The following is a 17,116-nucleotide window of genomic DNA, read 5'->3' as shown; positions in this document are numbered from 1 at the left end:
CCTTAAAATGTCCAGTTTTGAGTGCGGGAGGTTTTTAATGAGATTATTTGTTGGGTTATTCAGATTTATACACTTCCAGTGAACCCAACTATAAACAGTTTGGATAAATTGAATCCCCCACTTGAGCTTGTTATGGGTTATTGACTGTGGTTAAAGGTGCATACGTTAATTTATAGGACAGATGACCTTCAAAATGAACAGTTTTATTCAAATCTGACCTTGAGGTGAGGAGAAACAGGGGCAAAACAGTAAAATAATGCCCCAGTCGCACCTTTATATTGGGGACAGTTATCTGCAGCTATGGGAGGGACCATTGAGCCATTAAATGTCAACAATGCTTTTTTTTATTAAGATATGAATAACTCTTAAAATGCTTGTCTCCATTATGTACAAGGGACACCGGCCCATATATGTTCATATTCAGGAATGTAATCTCACTGTTATGTCTCAAAATGAAAGCTCATAAATTGTGTTCCTTTACTGTGAATGCATCAGGTCAACTTTATGGTCTACAGTCCTAATAGAGATAGTTTTAAGACCTAATTGTATGTCTGGGATGGTCTATATCTGAAAATATGCAGCAAACTTTGAAGTAACAGACTAATGCAATAACTTTTTTGGTTTTCAAATGCATCATCAACATTTACTGGTAAGGATTTTGCTGTGGTTAGTTGTTGTCAGTGCCCTCCTGTCCTTGATGTTGTGTTTGCTAACTCCTGTGTGTGTAATTGGAGTGTATTTAAGGATAATTAAAATTAGGATTTCTGCAGGCATACACATGAAGAGCCAAGTCAATGACTGTGTCCCTCAGGAGGACAGTGTGACCTGAAGTAAAAAGCCTCCCATAACTCTGTCTTGCTTGGCGCCAGCTATATTGTTGATAAGGGCAATTATATCGCCTTGACACACAAGATGTTTTAACACGTTATGCTGAAATAGGATATTCTACTCTAAAATTTAAAACATGGCACCTATAGGCCTAAATAACCGATTAAAATGGATAAACAAGAAATTAACAAACTTTTAAAAAGCTGACAGATGCCAGACAACTTAAAATCACATCTGCTTGGACAAAATTTATATTTTAACAATGACACTTTTTCAACCTTTTCTGCCTCAACAACTCATTACAATAAATTTGTTTGACACCCAGTATCTTTGGGCATTGGTTGACTAATGCTAAAGTTATGCATGGGATTAGTCAAAACACTGTCTGCTCGAGATAAACAAGTAAAACTACTGAACATGGTGTGGCCAGGACAGGTTGTAGCTACGCCTCAGTACTGATTGTGCCAACTGTTTTCTGCCCTGTCGATTTATCTCCACTAGGTGGCGACAAAACAACAGAAATGCAGAAAAGCTAAACAAATCTTTTTTAAAAACAGCGGCCAGGCTTTTACTGTGTAGCCTATGTGAAACAAATTAATGAACTAAAACAAGCAAATAAATACTTTGGTTTCAGAAGACTGATTCAAGTCATCCTTGTTTGGTTGTTTAAGCTGTAAGAGCGTAAAATTACCTACTTTGCTTTAATACATTAAATAAACTTTCTTGTTTCGTTCTTTCGTCTGCATCATTAGCCAACCATATTTCTAAAGCCCTCAGATTGTAAATAAAATCTCAAAAAAAGGGTGTAATATTTCTGTCTGTTCGGTTGGTAAAAAAAAAAAAAAAAAAGTTTTGTAATCCCCTTATTTCCGACAGCACTGAAAGGCAACCGGAAGTGACGTTTGGGGAAGTTGCGTTTACAGCTGATCTGCGGTCTGTAATTTGAAGCTCTGTTACAAATACTGGCTGCTTTCAAACCGATTTCAAGTCAGCAGTTACGGAAAACATCGTCCAGGAAGTCGGGAAGTCAAACTTGCAACTACTGGGGTAAAAAAAAAAAAAAAGAAAAGAAAAAGAATTGTATCCCTAATACGTAGTGGAGATATAAAAACCGGACGTCTCTCTTACTTCGGACCAGTTCTCCAGCTTGCAGCGATGGACAAACTTCGTCGTGTGTTAAGCGGCCAAGAAGAAAACGAGGAGCTGGGTCTCACTGCACAGGTAGCTCACTTCACACTGCTAATGCTACCCGTCTGTCAAGGCTTTAATAGAGGAAATAAAATAACACTGATAGCTGATCTGTCTGCGCCAGACAGCTGATGTTAATCTTCATGGTTTGTTTTGGTTTTTTTTTTTATTTTCGTGGAGTTTGCAATACGTATCTGTTAGTAAACATGTCAGTGTCTGCTAGCTCTGTAACTCTGCAACAGGAAGCGTTTGCACACAAAAAAACCCACAACAGGGTGTATTTAACCCTCTCATGAGCAACCTGTCATGTACTTTTGTTGACACTTAAAGTTAATAAATTGTGTTTATTTGTACTTTTTACACGCGTTCACGACGAGGAGGAAGTGAGGTAAGTTGCTGACTTGAACCTGTGAATTGGACTTTGTACACGAAATCATGTTGTTGTTTTTATTTCAGTTCTTTGCAGACTTTAGTTAACAGTTTGGTTTAATTGGTTTATGATCCTGGAGTCTGTGCCCTTTTTAAGACGAAGTGTACCGGAGCTGTCTGAAGCTGGTTGTTATGAGCTTGGCTGCAGCCAACATGGTTTAATCATCAGTAGGAAGTCTGTGGCTCTTTTTTAGGTTTGCCTTGTGACATCCTCCAATTGTTCTCTCCAGGTCCTCGATGCCAGCACTCTCAGCTACAGCACCAGGGTGAAATGGTTCGTCATATGCTTCGCTTCAGGCATCCTGTGTTCAATACTTGTGAGTGTCTCTGTCGGGTCTGAACTGAAAAGGCAGCATTTACTGTCTGCCTGGCTTTCTGCTGCATGTTGGGAATGTGGAGGACATTTGTAACACCGTTAATGCTATTTGCAATGATTACTTTTGAGCAATGGTTTGAGTTAGTTTTTCATGCACTATGTTTAGTTTGTATTCACTATAAAGTGCGGGCTTTTAACAACAAGACAAATTCATGTTGTGTCACACTTGCAGTTAAAGTCACTGACTCCTACTACTTACAGTTACAAACTCGAGGGTTGTTTTTCATCCTCTTTGGTGGCATCGGAGGCGATAAGCTGTAATTGCAGCTTTGTTTTTAGACTTCACTTCCCTGAGAGCCAAACGCTGTCGCCCGTGTGACCTCAGTCAGTTTGCAGTTGAAGAGTTGGGGAAGAACCACTGCTGGGTGATGAAATACACGTTACTAACTCGTGGTTTTTCCTGGGAATGTCGCCACCTGCACCCAGTTCGTTCAGTTCGTAATGCTGTAAATGCGAGGGGCCTAAAGCTCAAGCACTGTTTTGTTACCCTCTCTGCATTAGATAGAGACTTCACAGACATGGATGCCCCGCTCTGCTGACCAGCACTATGCTCACTGAAAGAAATCTACACATGCGTTTACAAAACTATACACTCTCTGGTCTGGTGGTGTAAAAACATTAGAATTTGCTCCTTTTAGGAGATGCAGTTATTAGTTGAAGGTTATTTGAATGTCCTCACAGAATCCTATAATGTTTAAGTAAATTGTTAGCTGCTCAATCTTGTTAAAAGCTCAATGCATGGGTTTTTAAAAAGTTATAAACAAAGCTTCATAACTTATTAAAAGGTTATAAAGGTAAGGATGATATTGATGTTCTCTAAACTCATCTTTCTCAGGGTTAAATACAAACATTTACACTAAGTGTGACACCAGTCATCTTTCCCACAAGTGATCTAAATAGTGAAAATGTACAGTATGAGCCAAATGCCAACCAAGCAATGATTCTTAAATGAAACCTGGTGGTATTTTACCACTAGAGGGAGTCAACGGTTTCAGTAAAAGCACAAGACAGTCCACAGAATCTTTTGTTTTCTCCCAAAACAGAAATAATAAAAGATCAGACCCCTCAGTCTTATTAAATTTCAGGATTCATTTAGCTGTTTTATTTTATTTCTACTCTTTAACCCTCATAGCCCAACAGATGCTCCAAACTCGCTTCTTTTTCTCACAGTTGAAAATGCTGTCAAACAATCACAGCGAGAAGGAGCAGATATCAAATGAAAAGGCATTCCCTTAATTTTCCCAAAATAAATAGTTGCTTGTCTGTGTTGTGTTGGTGAGAAAAAACATTTTGAACAATGTACATGCAGGTCTGTATTGATCTTCACACCCACTACTTTTGTTTGAATCACTAATGATGTCATGATTGCATCGATATGGAACACATCTCGCAAGAAAGAGCAGAACCAGAGCTTCGTAAAGATGCTAGTCAAGTATTTGTACCGAACTAATTGTGTTATGAAGACAGATCAAACATCTGCAAAGTAATATCATCTTTTGCTTCTCAGTCCTAAGTCTTGAAGTGAAGTCCCAATTGCTTTACAATGTACCACATATGAAAATAATTATCAGAACTTACCTTTTTCTGATGATATTAGTTGTTTCTCAATGCGACAAAGTGTTGTCAAGTGTCCAGTTTTGATATCGCAACACTTTTCTGCAGCCAACATACGGCTGGCGTCGCATCATATGACTGTATGAAAAGAAACACAAAATAATGTATTTGCTTTTCATAGCAAAACATCTGCAAGTATTATTATGTCAAATTATGGAAGATGTGGACTGATTTAAAAAAAAAAAAAAAAAAGATAGCATGTATGGCTGGCCCTTATAATGACTAAGATAAAATCATACTATGAAAATAGCCTGAGGTTCAGCCTTAATGGAAACATGGTGACATAATTCTGTGTAGCTGATGGACTGTTGTGCTTCTTTATTAGGGCTCAGCACTGCTGTTCCTTCCGAATGGCATCAAGCTTTTCGCTGTTTTCTACACACTAGGAAATGTCGCAGCTCTTTCCAGGTAAGATTCTTTATTCCAGTTCAGTTCAACAGGTACAGGTTTTCTAATGTATTCATATAAATCATTTTTCTCACCAGTGTGTCACAATGCTTGGAAAATAACAAACGATGAGCAGTAGCTTCATCCACTCAGAAATCCTTTTGTCTTGATGTCTGCTTGACCTTCTTATAGTCATCTTTGGCACAGATACACATTTCTCAAGGGTTGCATGATACTATCGGCACAACATCGGTATCAACTGATAAAGTCTTTAAAATTATCGAAATAAAGCTTTCTGCTGATAAAGCAATGCTTTATTACGCCGAGTATGCCTGACACTTGACTAAATGCTTGATGCCATGTCCCTGGTGTGAGGGTGCTCTTGCGTCGAGCGTGCAACAATATGTCTGCGGTGTGGAGGTTCTTTAAAGTGTCCAAAATAGACAGCAAAGTTGCTTTTCTCAGTGATGGCTCAACGTCGATCATACAGGAAGGAGCCTCATCGCATTCCTTCAAAACTACTAATTTATTTGTCCATTTTAGGAGCTGTCATCCCGGCCATAACAATGAATCTGTGAAGAACAAATGCAATATGTTGATACACCTGCCATCAGCCAAGAGTTGGAAAATATTAGCATTTAGATATAGGCAGGAAATCTAATCTAGTGCATCCCTATATTTCTTCAAGTTTTGCTTTGAAGCTGCAGTATATCTATCTTAATATACTGCTTTAGTTAGATTTGAATTGTATTTAGACTTCGCATCAGCAGGTTTAGTGGATTGTACAACATTATGGAATATTTAATCTATATCATCCAAAGTCTATATCCAATAACGATGTGTTTGACAGACAGGGAACCATTGATGAGGGGTTTTCTTTCAGACAGGACGGGCTCTATTTTCAGGTATCGAATGTCCCGAAGGTTTAGATGCGTCAAGGAACTGGGTCACTTTCTTCATAGGCTTGGTTAACAATGCATTGCAAGGGAGTATCATATTTTAAGGAGCTTCAACTGCTTTTCATCTGTGTAAGACTTTGATGGCAATAAGAAGCATGAAAACCACTGGTTTCACCATTTGAAGCCACAGTTATGCAAACTTGGGTCAAAAATTGGAGCCAGTGTCAAACAAAATAACAATATGTTGTGTTATTTTCCTGTCAATAATATGACAAAGTCAATTCAGTCTGATGAAATCAGTATATATTGGTACCACTGTAGGCTTGTAAAATGTTTCTTTACCTGATATGTAACCAGAAAAAGCTTTTTTTTTTTTTTTTTTTTAATTTTTATCAAATCAAAATACCTGTCCAGTAATTAAGCAAAAACCCAGCACTAAATGCGTTTGAATTACAGAATCAATTTGGCTGTCAGTCGTATACTGTGAAGGTGACAGATTTCCTTCTCGGCGAGCAGCATGTGCGTGGATATCACGAGTGTCTCGGTCACATTGAGCAGTTTAAAAAAAAAAAAAAAACATCCATCTCTCCCTCAGCAGACCAGTAGAAAGAGCATGAGTCAGCACACACTACTCTCCTATCTCATCTAACAGATGTGACGCTCCACAGACTCCCTCTACCCACGCAGCTCTGCTGAGCCCAGAGCTGCGTGCTTCGTCAGTGGGGAAAGCCTTTGTCTTGTTAAATTTACTGACGTAACACATGCATCATGTAGGAGGTTCTAAATGTGTCATGGTGTCGGGCATGAAATATTTAACCCCTAATAATTACAACATGTAGCCCAAATGTTATTATGTTGGCCACATAATTCTGATGTTACTCATTCATCATACGTGTGTGTGTGTGTGTGTGTGTGTGTGTGCGCGCGTGTGTGAGACTATCATGTAATAATCCTCAAACTAACATCTACTTCCACTTAAAAATTTAAGAAGTTATGAATATTCAAATATTTATGCACATTTCATTTCTAAAGTTGAACTGCTATACACAACATGCAAGAAAAAAAAATTGAATGGTGGAGGACTATTCACATTATATTGATCTGGAATTGGCAGCACCCTTCAAAAGATCATCACTGCAAAGAGCAAAAAACAAAACTGATATAAAGACTAAACAATGGCAAGAAAATTTTCCAAATAAACATTTTAAGCATCACAAGCATGTGAACAGCATAACTTATGTTGTTTTTGTGTTCTTCTATAGCACCTGCTTCCTAATGGGACCACTTAAACAGCTGAAGCGCATGTTTGAACAAACAAGACTGATAGCCACCATTGCAATGCTGGTAAATATAATGCATGTTAATGATATTTTGAACCTTAAGTTTAGCTAGATGCTTGAATGGACAGTCATGTTTAATCTTGCAATATAATCCATACTTACTTACAGTAGAGGTTGGAGGTTTCTGAGTTTGGATTAGAAGACCAGGTTCAGTTAAAGATCTGGTACCCCTCAACTTATGTTCTGATTATAAAGTAGTTTACCATGACAACACATTTCAGCTTCACTGTGTAGCTGTTTTCTTTTGGTATATTTAGTGGCTTATTTGATTCGAATTTTTCATTTCCTGTCAGATCGTAAATGTTATTCTGCAATAATACAAGAATGTAACTTCATTTTCTTCCTCTGCCAGCTCTGCCTCGTCTTAACACTTTGTGCAGTATTCTGGGTAAGTATGTAACAAATGGTTTTAAAGTCAGTCACTTTATAGTTTTAGAAAAGGGTTTTCAACTGTTTTAATAACACCTTTATGTTTTATTTTTCAGTGGCATAAAAAGGGATTGGCCATCATCTTCTGTATTCTGCAGTTTTTGGCAATGACATGGTAAGTGTGGCCTGCCAGTTGAAGACATTTCTCATCCACAGTGCAGTTAACAATTAACTCATCATTCACACCTACTCGGATGAAGCCATCTAAACACGATAGAGAAGTTTGTCCCAGCTGTCTCGCCTTGTGTCTGTGAGGGGAGTTAATAATGTTGATGGTTTAAGCTTGTTTACGGCTGTAGGCACATGGCAGGCTGAAACTAAATGGTTACATGATCATTGTCACAATGCACTTTGAACCACACTGGACCTGATTTTATTTTTAATTGTTTCAGCAGCAAAAGTTTCAAACCTAGTTTAAGCTTTTTCAGTTCAAACTAAAAAAAAAAAAAAAAAGCAAGTGGCATACCATACAAGTGTCCGACAATGTTAAGATGCGCACACTGTATATTGATTTAATAGATTTGCCCTAGTTTGCCAGAGAGACACGTGTTTGACATATAGGTTGCGATAGTGTTATAATAAGACTGGTAGGCAGGTTGCCAGGTGTCATTGTAGGTCAGTATATTTTCGGCCTGTATAGGAAGAGGTGTAGTACAAGAATCGCTGTGGTGCAATGTATTCAGACCCGCATGCGTGGTCTCTGCCAGCTGTCTCCAGGGTCATGACCTAAAACTAACATCACAGGTGAATTCCCTCGGATCCCCAGGAGAACGACTTGCATGTCTCGCCAAGTCGTCTAGTAACCTTAACAGATTACATTACATATGCGAAAAAGGGTTTGTTTGGCGATAATATTATGACAAAAATCACATGTCAGGTGTATTGTCAAATATTTTGGTGAAGTTTTTCATTTTTGGGGGGGAATCAAAACGGTTGTGCATTTTGATAAAGACTTGTGGAGTTATAGACGTTAATTGATTTTGCATGCTTTGAAAAATATCGAGTAATAGTTTTCTCAATTGACCACAAGTTGCAGTAAGCCAAAGTTTTGTCCCAATGCAGACGATGTCCTGAAAATATTTCAGCTATGTAGGACGTACAGATGATTTTTTTTTTTTTTTTTGAAGGTTGGATTGTGAAATGGTTAAAAATATAGATGTTATAATAAGCCACGCCCATTTTATGCAATCATTGCCAAATTTTAGGCACCAACTCAGACAAGACCCTAGATCACGTCACCCTAGTTTTGTACGAATCCATGTAGCGGATAAAGAGATATAAACTTTTTGTGTTTGTAGTGCCACCTAGGGTCAAAACATCTTGAGACGGATCAATGGAGCTAGGAACGAGCATCCAAATATGTGCACCAAGTTTGGTTACATTTGGGAAGGTCCAAAGATTCTCCTGCCAAAGTTTCGGGACGATTGGCCCAACGGTCTAGGACGAGTTTGCAAAAGTGAGGTTTCGACAAAACTGAAAAAAAAAAAAAAGTCACAAAAGTTGGACATTTTTACAGCAGAGGAGTACTGGAGCATAGATGAAGATACATTCACAAATTCGAACTACGCCGCTTGGACCCCTAATAAAGACCAACAAGGCTTTCATTTATTGTACAGAATGCAGTTAAACAATATAAGCGCAAAATGTGTATAATGTCTAATGTAGTATCTTTGTTATTTAAGATGAGATAAAATAACGACATCAATTTCAAGTGTTACAGCAGCAGAAAGACGGGCGAGAAAAATGAGATAAGGAAAAATATAATACATAATAGTATAATGTAAAAAAAAAAAAAAAAAGCAATAGACAAATTAGATTTTAATTTAGATTTTCTAAACTTCTTTAGCCCAAAATGATTTTATTTTACCGCCTATCGGAAGGCTTTTAATCAGCTCTATTTGGTTAAAGCAAAAACATGATTTTGCCGTAAAATGTTCAACCATTTAGAATGTTCACTGACGGATAAATTAGTTTAGTTGTTTACATGTTGCTTTGTTGATTATCTTCAGGTTTTGGACTAAACACCGTCTTGTGTGGGAATTTCTGATGATATAAATAATTGTTAGTTCCAGGCCTCGTGTTCACACTGGTTTTAAATGTGGCTAACTAGCTAAAAAAAAAAAAAAAAACCTGGTCTGGTCCTTTTTTATTGCGACAACCACATGGTCGGTGGGGTTAAGCTTCAACACAGCAGTAAATAATAAGACTGTGAGCATTGTGTGTTTGCATGTCAGCACTTTTATGTTCATTAAATGGAACATATTTGCTCAGCACTAACAAGAATTTCGGTAACTCGGGAGAAAGGCAACAGAGGATTTCAGTGCATCACTGAGCAGGACTGTTGTCAGACTCGTAACCACACTGCTTTTGCACCTACACGTTGTACATTAATTTCCGCTCTGCCTGCATCCTCAAAGGCATCACCATGGCAACCACATGTCACACATCCCGAGCTCATTCTTAACAGACGGGGGTGAGGTGGGGTGGGGTGGGGGGGGGGGCATAGAGCACTCCCACGCAGGCACGCCGACGTCTGCGCGAAGGTGGTGCTGTATGAAGACGTTGCTGCTGTCCCACACAGAGGAGGACAAAGTCCACTCTCCGGCTGAATCCTCTGAAGTGACCATATGAAGAGTCATACCACTACTGACTGACACAGACGCAAGAATGTTGAATAACAAACATCACTGATAGCTGTTACCTAACTAGTTACTAGTTTAGATATTCACAACATGCACTTGAAACATTTTACAACACTTAAAATAACTGTTGAGCTCTGCTTTTACAGGACAGATGAGGATTTGCTGCTGTCAAACTGAGACTTGGGCTGAAGTTAATCATTCAACGGCTGTACCAGATTCCTCATGTTTAAGATATACGAGAAGGTTCACTTGGGGGCTTTTCAAGCTGAACTTTAGATGTAATTATTTCCACCACGGGGCTTCATGTTTTCCTTGCATTTGGTGTTTGCTCTGCCAGTCTGTCCACAATCATTAGTGAGAACATTACAGTGTATCCAATTCATTCCCAATCACGTTTAGTTAATCCCGGCTGAGTGACCGTCCAATGACTTCTTGATGGAGCATTTAAACACATATTTTACATTTTGGTATGTTGCTCTTCAAATAGCCATTATTATTCTTTGATTTAGTCCTAAATTGAAGGGAAAGGGAAAGACCCTGGGGTTTTCAATGATGCCAGATATGTCGTGACATTTACATTCCTAAAGTCATTTGAGATTAACCTAATGGAGAAATCCCTTTCAATACGTAATAGGAAATTAATATTAATGTTACTCTAATATAGATGTAGGCTCTTCAGCTCATATTTGAAATGCTCAGCCTTATATTGATGATAAATGTCTCCTACAGTCATCGTCTGTCTTTGACATAACCAGTAATCATCCCTTATCCTTTTTTATGTGTTTTTCTCTCATAGGTATAGCATCTCTTACATTCCATTTGCCAGGTAAGAAAACAAGGTTATACCATTTATGTTTTGTCTGCCTTAAACTTGTAGTGATATGCTTATGTCCTTTTATGTTGTGTTCAGCTGAATGTGTTGCTTACTGAATTCAGTCTATCTGTAAGAGTGCGTCTTTTACTTGAGTCACTTCTGGAAAACCAGCTGCTGTCAAAGGAAACATTTTAAAGGTTAAATATGTAGGATTTCTCATTTTAAAGTATTCAAAAAGGAACTCAAACTATCAACAGAGTGAAGATATAGATCGAATATCATAGTACCACCCTACACCTCGGCAGGTGAGAGTGAGTCACTGTAGGATCCAGTTTGCCTTCAGTCCAACATGAGACGAAGACGTGGCGTAATCTAACCTCTTTTAGTATGAATAGAACAGTAAACAACAACAGCTAAAAAAAAAAAAAAAATAATTTTTTTTTTTTTTTTTTTTTTTTTTTTTTAATATAAGCAAAGCAAGAGTTAATTTTGGTGTTGGTTTCCACCGTTGGAGACAGGTCTTTGGGAAAAGAATGAAATTAATGCCAAACTCGTACCTTTTCTTCTGGACTGGCGAGTAAACAACTATCATGTTCATTTTGGCTATATGGCTATAGCTTATTAAGACAGCTAATTATATAACATTGCTGACAGTTGTTTTGTTGCTGTTTGTTTACATTATATTACATCGTTCAGAAAGAATAGCTCCATGTATTTAACTTAGTTATCTAGCTAACAGAGAGACCATTATTTGTAGCAAGCGAACCAGGAGTACCGAGCTTGTTTGGACACTTCAAAACGAGTGCAGCTAATGACAACACAAATTTTACTGAAAAACATTCCAAATGGCGTCGATATTTGGTTTTACTCCAGCTGTTTTCTTGCTGGTCTTGAGATAAGCTTATGCTATTTAAATAATAGATTAAACGGATCACGGATTCTGTTGATCTACTGCAGGCTGTATTCATTCTAATTTTACAGTCATGAGTTAGAAAAATCACCAGAGCTAAAAAAAAAATATATATATATATATTTGACCAAACAACCGATTGCGTCTTTCAAATGTGCAATTTAACACACGCTGTCCATTTTGCGTGTTTGTCTGCATACATATGTAATATTGGGCGTTTCTACCTGAAGGTGCAAAATACTGGGAAGGAACATGCAAATAGAACAATTTAGCACCCGCAATGATATTTACTAAACCTGAAAGTAGAAACAGGAGAAGTGATTGTTGTGTATTTTAGTACGACTGAAGGAGCGTATTAATCAGATGCGCAAATCTGGAGAGACGGCTGCTCTTATTGTGGTGAGAAAGAGACGCAGGGAACTAAAGAATACGTAGAGATCGTGGTTTTACACCCGTGGAAACATTTTTGATGCTAGAGGCATAAATTATTTAGACATATTTTCTGTCCAAAGATGACATTTCTGAGTTATTGAGTGAACTGAATGACGATTGTTGGAAAAATTACTCAGAGGCTTGGTTCAAAATCAAACACATCGGACATTTATTCTTGCAATTCAAGTCATTCAAGTATCGCTGCTTGTATATCTCACCAGTCCCGTTATTCAGGTGAGCTGTCAGAGGTCCTGAATGTGTCCCGCAGAATTCACAGGTAGCTTCATGAACACGAGCACTCGCGAGGAACTGAATGAAAAGTCACCTGCTCATCACAGAAAGACCTGGACCTGCTGATCTGTGTTTGTTAGAGGATCTCATCCACCGTCCCCCCTGTTTTATTTACTGACGTTTTCATATAAGCCGTTTTTTGTTTTGTTTCACCTAATATCTTGCCATCTTTGATCATCTATTGATCTTTTTGTTTTTCCCACAGCATTGACTTCCTCGCTGATAATCTCCTATATAGCGTTTTGTTCTTGTTATATTAATATTTATTCATTTCAATTGGATCAGATTTCCTTTTGCGGTCGTTCCGTTAGAACGGCTGGAATCACTTTCACACGTGCAAATACCTCATTTTTAAACAGAGCGATTTTCACCTGATATCAAAGAAGCAATTCCTCTTAGTAAATCACCCGCAAAACAGGTGCAAAATAAATGTGCAAACTTTTGGAATAAACACGCAATTTAGTTCCCTTTATTTGAGATCTTGCTAAATCAGCCCTTTAATGTACTAACTGGTTTTACAAGCTGGGACGTAAATCTTGCATATGGCACCTTTTTAAAGACATTTCCAGCTCACCTTGATATTTTAAAAATGTCGTATCTACAAATGACACTGCACTGACCACAACAAACTGGCGGGGATACGATAAGCGACCATTCAATGAAAACATGTTTTTATTTGCCTCCTACCACCGTTTGCCTCCACCATATGGCTGTAATCCCCCACTATGACGAGTGGAGGCTCTCGGTGTCAAACAAATGGCAGCTTGTTGTTTCACACTGCTCTGCGCTTTAGCCCTGTGACACTGTTTGCTTTGTCCATGATATCAAAATGAAATGATTTGTCGAGGAATAATGCTCTTTCAGGCAGATTTACCAATATATTTCTCTCTGATTGAAGGTTTTCCATTGCATGTAATGAGCTTATGTTAAGCTCTACAGGGTTAAAGTGCAATGCACATTTTTTTTGACTAGATTTAAACAGCCTGTCCTTCGTAAAAGACAAGGATAGAAAAATATCTCCTAGTAACAGTCTGTCACACAGGTTGCTTTGTCTTTAACTGAAGCCAAACAGCCTTGAAATTTCATAGCATTCAAGCTGTTAATTTTGTTGATTTGTACACCAGAGTATGGAATTTTAAATGAAGGAAATACTCCCGTACACTCAAGTGTTCACTTTTGAAATTGTCCCATATGGTGTACCACCTCCAGTGCTTTCCCTGAGCCGAGCATGAAGTGTGATGTTGTTTTGTCAGTCCAGCTGTAAGTGGGGTTATACTACTGCCCCCCCTCCCAGTGCCTTGTGTGTTTGGGCGACCCTATAATCCATCCCAACAGCTGAGAGACGCCCTATAACCACCGCAAGCTCCCCCTCCCCCAGCCCAAATGCTGACAACAATTCAAAGCTTGAGACAAAGACCTTTTCCTGTGTCACCCTCCCAGAAACCCAAATTCCGATGAAGAGATCCAAGTTTGACAGCTGGTTTTCTGACTATTGAAATCGTGATGATCAGTTATTTATTTGTTACTCCGTTGTTATTGTATTTCCTAAACTGTTTGTCAAAACATTATAATCCTGTCTCCTTAAACCTCTTGCTTTAATCCATTTTTCATTCAATTTAGATTTGATCACTTAGCTCTCCAGTGTTTACAGTGATTAGACTGCAGTCCTTCTCATCCCTCTCTGTGGCCAAAGAATCTGTGATACCTGGCGAGGCACCACACCACACCACATGGCCAATGGACTTGATCCTTTAATGTATTTTACCTTGTTACCTATTTATAAACCCTCACGCCAGCATAACGAGGTACTAAAACCTGCTGCATTGGCACTTCCCACAGCGCTTTAATGCAACTGTTGCTCATATTTTAAATGAGAAAGTGAGGAAAGCCTCTATGACTGATTTTGATTCATGTTTCAGGGAAGCAAAAATAGCATCAATGAATTAAAAGAAACAAACCTCAGGCTGTATATGAGGATGAGGACGCTGGTGAATATTTTTGGTTCTCAGACCGGGGGGACCAACCAGAGCCTGTGAAGGAGCGAGTCTCCTGTCCGCCCACCGACCTCTCCTCCTCCCTCTCGGACTACTCCTTCTCCTTTTTAACCTTGACAGGGGTTCACACCTCCTCCATCAAATTTGACTGTGGCTGCAGGCGAAGTCTGCATAGCAACACACTGATGGCAAGAGCAAACTGTGCAAAGGGAAATAGAGTAGGCAACGGTCTGCGGTTGCCATGGTGATCGCTCGTATTGCATCATCCTTCGACACAGTGTACCTGGAGAAAGGGAGCCCCCGTCGCTCTGAACATGTGGCGCTCTCCCCGCCAAAACACACTCACTTATTCATGATGAGCCCCACCCAAATCATCGTAACAAAGGATGGGAGTGTTTTTTTTTTTTTTTTTGTCACTCTTAATTTAGTACGCATGAGAGAATTTTTGTCTGAGCTGTATTTATTTATCCCTGGATCATTATAGAATAACACTTGAGCAACATTTCATTATTCCTTTTTTCTTCTGTCTCCTCTCTTTTATTTTATGATTTATAATACCGGCTGTTGTATATTTTATATGCGTTTTATGTATTTTTTTTCTTTGTACAGGGACGCTGTGATAAAGTGCTTCACAACCTGTCTGAGTTAGGACTCGGGAGTCCACAATTTCATCTGAAGACTGGTCCTAATATGCAACCTGCGAGAACAGTAGCTTTGTAAAATACCCTTTATACAGTTTATGAACCACATCTCCAAATTTTTACTGTGCTTGTTTCATACTGTGAATTCTTGCTTTTTAAGTCTAGCTAAAGGTCTGTAACTTGAATTAGTTCATAAGACTCAGTCTTTTGCTTTTGTGGTGAGGTTAATGCGTGCCTTTAATGCCTAATATATTGAAAGATATTATTGTATTTTCTGAGGATTTTATACCATTTAAGTGCAGGGAAAGGATTTTGACTGTAATATACAAAGAAAATGTAACCGTTTAAAAAAAAAAAGTGCCTTAACATTATATACAGATAACTGTTGATACACAGTATACACCAAACATATATTTACATCTTAAGCAATGTAAGATTGAATTTTTTTTTCTGGATTTAAATGGTGTTCTGGCTTCTTGCATGCAAACATGATTAAAAAATGGTCTATTTTCTGTCTATGTTTGAGGCACTGATGCATAAAAAGGCTCTCTGATGCTATTCCATGTTTCTACGTGATTATTTTCCCTTTGGCATTTGAGTCACTGCTTCACTGATGATGCACTGCGATATATGATATCCACTGGTCTTTTGAGGGTTTTTTTTTTGTTTGGTTTTTTTTTTTTTTCAGCTAAAGAGATTAAAAATAGCAGCTCCTGTCTGGTCTGTCGGTCTCATTCGTATCTGAAGACACCTTTCTTCACCCTCCCCCGCTGCTCATCGAATTGCATTAAAAAAATGCTTCTCCTGTTTTACATTTGATTTTCTGCCAGATGTTGCAATGACCCAGTTAATTCCGCTTTTCTGAGCATCGTGATTTTGACATGACCTAATAACCCAGTATCGCTTACATCGTGCTCCCTATATTGCTTCGGCATGATGCCATAGCCTTTGAGGATGTGGTTGTCATGGCAACCTACTCTGTAACATTCATAACCTCCGCTTACCCCCATCTGTGGTGCAGATGTTCCCATTATCCTGACCAAAAGGTGTGTTTTATTTTATGGAAGCAGCGGCTACAGTTGCAAATATCGCAACATATTTGATTTGACTGAAAATATTTAGATATATCATTTGGCTGTAGATTTTCCTGGAGAACATGCTTCAAGGTTTTGTTTTGGCTTTATCTGACTAAATTAATGCATTTAATTTTCTTGTTGTGTGGTTCCCACATAGTTATTTGTTAGAAAAATTACTCCGAGAGGCTTGGTTCAAAATCAAACATATCGGACATTTATTCTTGCAAGAAGGAGCAAATACATGCACCCTCAAAGAGAGGTGTCCAGCATTGCTCCTAGATCTCCTCCACAGGGCAGCTTTTAGTGTGACAAACAGTTGACAGTCACCCCCATTCCCTTTGTATCTCAGTATGGTAATACCGAGTTGGTTGTAGGTCACAAGATAAGGACACAGGGGAGTCGTCAGTTAGATGCGGAAAGTAAAACGAAAAGGAATCACTTGCAAATAAGAGAGAAAACAAAAGAGACTTTTCGGAGCCACAATGCAAACAAGAGGAAGAGACAAATATTTGTTTCCATCATTATTAGACGCTTGTATAATGTAGTGGATTAGCATGGACAAAATCCCCCAGTACTACTTGTTCAACTAACTTGGTAGCGGTCCAGCAAATCCCTCTCAAAGTAATCTTGGGATAAAATAATTATTTAAAATGAGAGGACTGTGGTTGTTTCTGTTATCAGGTTGTTGTTTTTTTGCCCACTATTTTTTGGGATTATGCCAAAGTTTGAGGATGAAGGAGGAAGTACCCTGACCTCTGCAATCTGTTAGTGTCCCAACTGTTTCCTCTTCATTACATCTAATCCGTTGTTATGTCAGAGAAGAGGG

At 38.5% G+C, this 17,116-nt stretch overlaps 1 protein-coding gene across 2 annotated transcripts; it reads left to right on the top strand.

The window, feature by feature from the left end:
* The first annotated feature begins 1,762 nt into the window (after positions 1–1,762).
* On the top strand, positions 1,763–15,772 carry sft2d1 (SFT2 domain containing 1). 2 transcript variants are annotated; one of them, XR_011310579.1, is made up of 9 exons: positions 1,763–2,049; positions 2,676–2,762; positions 4,761–4,843; positions 6,984–7,065; positions 7,414–7,449; positions 7,547–7,605; positions 10,929–10,958; positions 15,183–15,285; positions 15,582–15,772. XR_011310579.1 is itself a non-coding variant. In XM_069690175.1 (8 exons), exons 1-8 carry the CDS (start codon positions 1,984–1,986, stop codon positions 15,220–15,222), a joined length of 483 nt encoding a protein of 160 aa, XP_069546276.1. In that variant the 5' UTR covers positions 1,763–1,983; the 3' UTR covers positions 15,223–15,772. The 2 variants fall into 2 exon arrangements, 1 of the variants encoding a protein (XP_069546276.1); XM_069690175.1 differs by having other exon boundaries at positions 15,183–15,772.
* Positions 15,773–17,116: the final 1,344 nt, after the last annotated feature.

The sequence above is a fragment of the Brachyistius frenatus genome, unplaced genomic scaffold (assembly GCF_029030835.1).
Source record: "Brachyistius frenatus isolate BFR_SWC_R1_liver_20210118 unplaced genomic scaffold, ASM2903083v1 Contig_8, whole genome shotgun sequence".
Lineage (NCBI taxonomy): Eukaryota > Metazoa > Chordata > Actinopteri > Embiotocidae > Brachyistius > Brachyistius frenatus.
The sequence above is the reverse complement of the archived record's forward strand: the minus strand, read 5'-3'. Positions and strand labels throughout refer to the sequence as shown.